The 7,590-nt window shown below is 40.9% G+C and overlaps 1 protein-coding gene across 1 annotated transcript; it reads right to left on the reverse strand.

The window, feature by feature from the left end:
* Positions 1 to 964: 964 nt before the first annotated feature.
* Positions 965 to 6,546, reverse strand: LOC308217202 (glioma pathogenesis-related protein 1-like; the record flags this gene model as incomplete). Its single annotated transcript, XM_080610126.1, is given in 7 exon segments — positions 965 to 1,215; positions 1,305 to 1,331; positions 2,629 to 2,711; positions 3,474 to 3,586; positions 3,998 to 4,192; positions 4,196 to 4,243; positions 6,367 to 6,546. Coding segments are annotated over 7 exon segments (897 nt in total).
* Positions 6,547 to 7,590: the final 1,044 nt, after the last annotated feature.

Here is a 7,590-nt window from a genome sequence, read left to right on the forward strand (position 1 = left end):
AGCGTTAGGACTATGATAAAGGAGGAGAAACAGCTTTAAATATTGATAGCAGAGTTATGCATTGCTAATACCAGCCAGCATCTCTTAGCTTGAAAAACAGGTTTGCTTCCCTTACTAGCAAACGTATATAGGAATAATAGGGGTTGAGGGTTAAATGTCTCTAAACCCAAAATGAATCTATCACTCAACAGTTTGGGCTTTTTTAATGAGGCTGAGATCTCCCATTTCTGAACCAGAGGCTGTCCTGGGCTTATTTCATCTTCCCCTGCTGTTTTTCCTCCCTGCTCCCCCACCTTCCCTGTCTGCAAGCTCAGAATGGCTGTCATCCAGATTTTGTATTTCAGATTTTGTCACCATCTCACATCCTAAAATTAAGCCCTCCCCATTAACACCCCGTCTTAGTCCTTGCTCTATTAACTTCCCCTAGTATTGTAGCTATGGAGGACAGAGCTTAACTCTGGGAGGAGCAGAACAGAATAATATACCTGACAACAGAGTAACTTTAATGGAGACTGATACATACACATAGGCTAAATACAGTAAAAGACAAGCTTTACTCCTTCTGTTCATAAGTAATACATATAGTTAGATCTCCAGTATCTGGGGGAAACAATGTCTGGGATAATTTAATGTTAATGGAGATGAGTTAGTGCTTCTTTTTGATAGTGTGTCACTTCAGACATATCTTTGTGATGCCCCAGGTTTCCAGGAGGCTTGTTAGCATGTATAGTAATATATAGTCTATGTGGTCCCTCTATCAATCTACTCCTGAACCAGATCTAAGTGGCTTGCACAGACATAGAAGTGTGTGCAGCTACTGCCAATAAATTATTCTAACTCTGCCTTGAGTGGAGAAGAAGCCTTTCCTATGGTGGATATACATCACTAGGATAATGGAGAGATGACCAAATGTTTTCTTATACGTATGCCATTCTCTGACAGTAATATAGAAGTAAGATCACTATTAGTTCCTTAATTGATCATTACTCATTAAAAAAGTATGTGGAAACCACTTTTGTACTAAAAGAACAGCACCAGTACTCAGTATCAAAAACAGTGGTCTTAAAATTGAAACACTAAGACAGTATTGGTCACAAGAGGGATGCGGCTGCTCAGCAGGTGGGATGTGGGGTGGTGCTGGAGGCCTGGGGGGCCGGGGCCGGGGCCGTGGTGGCTGGGGCTGTGTATCCCAGTACGGATGCCAGTGGGCATAATCTAAAACAGTGAAGAAATAGGCATTAAGTAAGACTCATCAAACCTAGCCATACTTACAGGAAAGCAATTAAGAACAACTTGATACGTACTTATCAGCTTCTCACGTTCTGTATTTGCTGAAAAGAGACCAGAAGAGGAAATGAATGTGAGTATTGTTAGGTGGTGGCTCTTAATGTAAAGAGTAAGCCATTGCTAGTGCCTGGCTCGCTGCAGTGATGATGCCAGTTAGTGCCTAAAACATCCCGTGAGGAGGAAGCATGCCAAGAAGAGCAGGCTCCCGGCTGGCATGGGGCTCTTATTTTTTATTAAATTACAAGAGATGCAGGAAAGAGGCAGTTGTGTCAGGAAGAATTTGTCTCATGGGAAGGAGGGAATAGCAAATAAAAACAAACCATGGAATTTATGTAAAATTGATAAACCAAATTCAAATGGTTACAGACAAATATAACTACTAGGTTTTTTCGCAAAAGTACACCTTTACTAAGAGCTTTGATGCATTTGCAGGATTGCCTATGTGCATCCTATCGGAATTGCTGATTTGCCTTATAGAAGAACATGGTAAAATGGGTTGTAGGATCTACCACTTCATTTTTAAAGGCTCTCTTCCTCCTCACCCTCCCCCTAGTCTTTGAGATGTTCCTAGTTTTCCTGTGATGCATCAGTCTGAGACCTCAAGATGAGTCAGCCAGGATATCACAGAAGGAAATATGAGTATCAAATGCTCAATTATTTCTACAGCTGAAGCTATTTGGAGCCTGGATTATAGAGACCATCCTCATTAAACCTCTGTATAGAATTCATATTTGATTTAAGACATTGTTGCACGTCCTTTAATCTCTGTTTATTTAAAACACTATTTCTGACTAATCTGGGACTAGGTGTATATAAAGGTCATATGTGGACATAAAGCTGCAAATTGCTGTGGAAAGCAAGCTCTCACTGCTGTAGTTCAGAAAATTGCAGAAGTTAGAAATAAGCGTGCTTTTCAGTATGGTGTTGTCATTGATTCAGAGCTATAATCGCCTGGAAAACGTGACAGGACAAACTAAACAAGCAAGAAAGCAGAAGTTAAATATACAATTTCTGCTAGGAAAGAAGAAACAGAAGGGGAATATTTGTTGGGGCTAGAGTTTTAGCTTTGACTTCCTGATCAGATAAAAGGCAGACAGCGGTCTACCTGATACTTCCTTTCATCAGAAACTCTGGTTTCTACCTCTAAGAGCCTTCAACAGAAAAGCATTTCAATTAATTCCTTCTTATACTATTCTTACCAGGGTTATGGTACAGCTGTTCTGTGCTGCACTACAGACCCACTATGTACTTACTACAAATCATCTCATCGTCATATTTCCACTCACAATTATGCCACTTTTATTTCTATTCAACTTTCTTAGTTCAACACTTTGGTCTTACCACAGAGCTTGTCTATGCACTTATCACTGCTGCATCCACTGCATGGTTGCCCTACCTTATATGGTTTTCTTGGGTAATTCCCCCTGCAAAGCAGAAAAACAGTATTTTGCTAGCTCAGCCATTTGAAAAGCAATTTAAATACATGGTTTCATCAGACTGTTAGAATAATTTTTCATGAACAGCTATTATGGGGGGAGGAAATCCCTTTATGCAAAACCTGATCATTGCAATTGTTTGAAATTCTTTTAGATCAAAATAAAGCTCTCACTGGCATGGGGAGCAGCTCCCTGGTGCCTCTTGAAATCAGTGAGACTTCTCAGGAAATACCGTATTATTCACTGTAAGCACACAAGAGTCTGCCTCCAGTCCCTCCTTTCCCGGCTGTGTTTTAAAAGCAAATACATAAAAGGTAAGCCCAGAAATTGCAGGGTATGAGATAAACTAGAAGACTGACACTGATTTCTTTGACTGAAATGTCTTGTCTGAAGCTTGAGTGGGGCCATAGGAAGATGCAATCTTGCTGAAGCGGAAAGCCTGCACCTTTTCCTGCAGAGGCTGAACTGATTTTATTCCACCATCTTGGCTATGGTGAGTGCTCTCAGCTATGTTCTGCTCTCCTGCCTTTTTAGAAAGGGATTTTCTGCAGCTGATGCTATGTCCAGCAGCTCCTGCTCTCAATGGCTGGGGGAAGCTTCCCTTGAACTGGGGACATAAGAACGTAGCTTCTTCTCAAGTTTGTTACAGCTGCTCCCATCATTGTTCCATCTGATACCAGGCCAATTCTAGGATATTTAATAATACTAACAATAACAATAGCAATAATGATAATGTTACAAGTAACTTACGCTGGCCCATAGTCACAAACAAAATGTGCTGCTCTGAAAAGCCCTGGAAAATTTTCAACTGCATTGCAGAAGTGAACTGCACAGCCAACTTTGTAACTCTCTGCCCAAACAACCTGAAAAGCAAAGAGAAATGTAATGCACCCATTCAAAGACTGAAAATACAGCAGCATTAAGGGAGGAAGGAGAAGGGGAGGACCTTGTGGTAGCTCAAAACAGCCAACACAGGGGCAACATCAACAACCCAAACAGCAGCTGAGACAAACGACTGAATGATAAAAGCTTTTCCATTTATTATCTGGTTCCCCTGGAAACATGAAATTGTCATGGGATAATCCCTTTCACCATACAGGAAATAGGACTTGGACATCCCTGGGACTTGGAATATTTATTTCCAATCTCATTCAGCAATAAACCAGGGGTTGTAAAATCCTGCTGTAATTCCTGTTCAAACAGTCTGTTCCATGCCTGTATTTGGATTAGCGGTGTAACCATGAGATATAAACCATTGGGCACGTAAGACTCACCTGGGTGTAGTGACCGCACATGCCAGTGCACCTGTTGCTGTCAAAATCATAGCTGTTGACTTCGTTAAACCAGTCACTGAGAGCTGCATCCACAGAGAAGATGGTGGCTGTGCCAGTCCAGATGTTTTCTCCAACAGGGGTAAAGGTGGGGTGCACCCTCCCAGGCATTTTAAGGTAAACGTTGTGCTTAAACTTTTACTTCTTTGCCCATGCTTTGGCAGTCTTAGCTAAAGCAGTGTCCCAGGACTGTAGAAAAGGAAAAAAACCCATAATATAACATGCAAAGCAGTGACTTAGCTGAATTCAAACATTTTTAAACAGAAACGTGTAAGGATTCTTTTCCGCTTTTCTGCTTCCCATCCCTACATTCACTTTCTTTCTCTGCCTTGACATTCCTACTCCCATAGCAATTTTTTTTCTTCTTTCTTCCTTAGATACTGCAGGACACGTAGGATCTATCCACTCACCTGTGGTATATGGGCTGGACTGCAGTCTGTAAGCTGCTGCACCTGAGAGTAGGTAACTGGGTGAAACTCCCAGCTGTAGAGGGGCTTGAAGGGCTTTGTGTCCAAGGATTAGCCCTTTGCCTTTAACACTAAACCAGATATGAATTCTGCTGGCCAGGACGGAGAGAAGACTCACTCTCCTCCCCAGCCCCCTTGTGCCTCTTTGCTTTTCATTGAGAAGTGTGGCCAAAGCAAATAAAAGGCTCACTCATCTCTGCTGGGTTGAGGAGGAATCATTTCCGTCCTGAGTGGCACAGTGAGAATTTGAGAGACCAGTCTGGGAGACTTGCAGAAAGACTTCATGCCACCGACTGACCGGGCAATAAAATAGCAGGTAAAAATGTAAAATTCAGTACATAAAAAGTAAGTTAAGGGATGTGTCAGGAAAAAAAAAGAGCACAATTTTGACTTCGTGTTCATAATGGCAAGATTGGAGATGGTTACTACCACTTGTAAATCAATATTAAGGAGTAGTCTAAAAAGCAAATGAAATGTTAGACATTCCTTGAGAAGGGATGGAAAATAAAACCAGATATATAATTACACCACTGCGAGAAGTCCTGTTAAATGCTGTGTGCATTAAGAAATGGACACTAGAACTGGAAAGGACAGAGAGAACATGGAGGGTGATGATCATCCTCAAGTATGTAGGGCTTTCATAAAGCAACAAAGAGTGCTCTGCAGCTTTGATCAGAGACAGATGGACAGCTTGTGTGAAGTAGGCAAATAAGCAGTTAATTAGTTGCTCCTTCCAATACAAAGACCTATCAAATGAAACTGAGAATCAACAGGTCAAATCAAATGGAAGGAGATATCTTCACATAACTTGTGGTTAGGTTGTGCAGCTCTTTGCTACATGATGCTAGGATGATAAAAGCTTGCATGAGCTCAAGGCTGAAGAAAAAAAATCATACAAGAAAAATCCATCAAGAGCTTTTAAACACAATGTGATACCTTTGATTCAATAGGTTTCTATATATTCGTCTTGCTGTTATTCCAGGCTTGCTGGATCTTTGGTCTGAGCAGCTGAGTTTGTTCTTGTGCAGTAGCATTAAAATAATGAGTAGTCCAAGCTACCCCTTTACTATGAACTTCCTTTCATAGAAATGATTCATACTGTGTATGCGGTTATGCATTTAACTTCCTTTGCAGCTATGCTGCTGCAGAGCTCAGAGGAATGACATGAGCTGACTGGGGCTACCTCTTTCAGCCTCCTATCTACCTTCTTTCTTATATATTCCACCAAACAAGCTTTAGACTTATCCATAGTCTGTTCTACTATTCACTGTATTTATAGGAAGCTCTGTCTTCCAGCCCAGATATTAATATCCCTTCTCTCCAAATGCTGCTACAGCAAATTGATACAAGCAGGTATCAAGACGGATGTCCTGGCAAATCCCTTTCTTCAACATATTCTAGATTGGAAGAAACAAAAGGAGATGCTAAATTTGCAACAAAACCTTTTGCACCGGTTGCCTATTCATGAGCTCTTTAATACCAGCTTCCCTATATGAAACCTGGACTAACATAAAACAGATTACTATCTCTCTTAGAAAGAAGCAAATGAAATGCTGAGAACTGAATACCATTTTTTTTTGCAAGACAGCCCTTTGTTCTGTCTTTTCTTCTGAAGCTTAAAGTAGCAATCCATCCCTACAAAGGGGGTATCCTTTAAATTATTAAAACTTAACAATACTGTGAAAATAAATGTCTTTTATATTTCTTATGAAGTGCTAACATATATAATAGGTAAGCCATTGACAAACACGGAAAGAAGAGCACAAAACAAATGAAGAATAAAATGGGCTAAATCAGCAGCACAATCTCTATTGATTTTCAAACAGATCAGGAACACAGCCTTACCATGCGAAACATGTTGCTGGCTGGTGGATTCACTTTGGATCGAAACGTGTTGTGAGCTCTCACACAGTCTTCAATGAACTTTGCATCTTCTATGTCAGGCAAGGGATATTGTAGATAAGCATGACAGCAAGCAAAGAGATCCAGTAAGAACAATGCAGCAAAGAAAAATGCGATTTTCATAATTCTTCAATGCTTTCAGTATTGTTTTTAAGTTTCTAAAAGAAATCAGGTGGAGATAATACTGGCAAGCAGTTCTTCAGAGGGTGTCCTCTGGGTGTGGAAGCACTTGAAACTGTCAAACTAACAGGAAGTGAAATTGCTTCATAAGGTACAGCTCTATCTGACATTATCTGATTGCCTGAAATCACTGGAGGAGCTTCCAGTGCTCCTGGAGAGTGGCTATGGGATTAGCACTTCTGTGTTAACATTCCAGGACAGATCACTTCTTGAGGCAGTAGGGTGGCCTGGGCTGGGATTTGTATTGTCTCACCAACTGTTCCACAAGCTGGTTGAGGCTTTTTCAAACCAAACTGTATAAACATGCAAGAGCATAGGAACAGCCATGTTTTAAAATAAGGTCTTGTGACTCAGATATAGGTAGGTTTACAGAGAAAATATGTTGTAGATTGTAAACTATTCATGAGTCTCACTCCCTGCTCAGTTTTGCAGGTCAGGTCTTATCCTGCTGAACACTTGTGGAAATTATCATTCTGGTGTTGCATGATGGCTCTTCCCTGTTAAGTAATACCCTTGATTTGCTTCAGAGAGTCCTGTAACAATCTGTACACCTTATTCAGGCAGGGTGAAGGATCCATAGCCCCCCAGCACCATCACAGCTACATCTGTTTAGGCTATTAATAGGAGGCATATAATGAATTATTTCTGTGTATATGTGTTTATGGATGACCATGCATTACTAACTCTCCACACCCTCCTCATTGCCCTGCCGTGATTTTTTGACCATTTTCATGAAGGTAGGGGCAGCTGTAGGAGGCAAAAAAGCTGAGGGGGAAGAGATCCTGGTGCTTTGGATCTTCTGGGGAAAAAACAAAAAGAGGACTTCCAATTATTTTTGTTGGACAGGCTTAACACAGCCCTTACCAATAAGCAGTCCTCACAGGCACAGGAGACCTGGACAGAGAGGAAACTGAAAAGTATTATCTTCCCCTTTTCTTTTACAATAGTTTCCTGTATTTTGAAACTCTGTCAGTAAGGTCACCATTT

This window comes from Psittacula echo (genome assembly GCF_963264785.1).
Source record: "Psittacula echo genome assembly, chromosome: 1".
NCBI lineage: Eukaryota > Metazoa > Chordata > Aves > Psittaciformes > Psittacidae > Psittacula > Psittacula echo.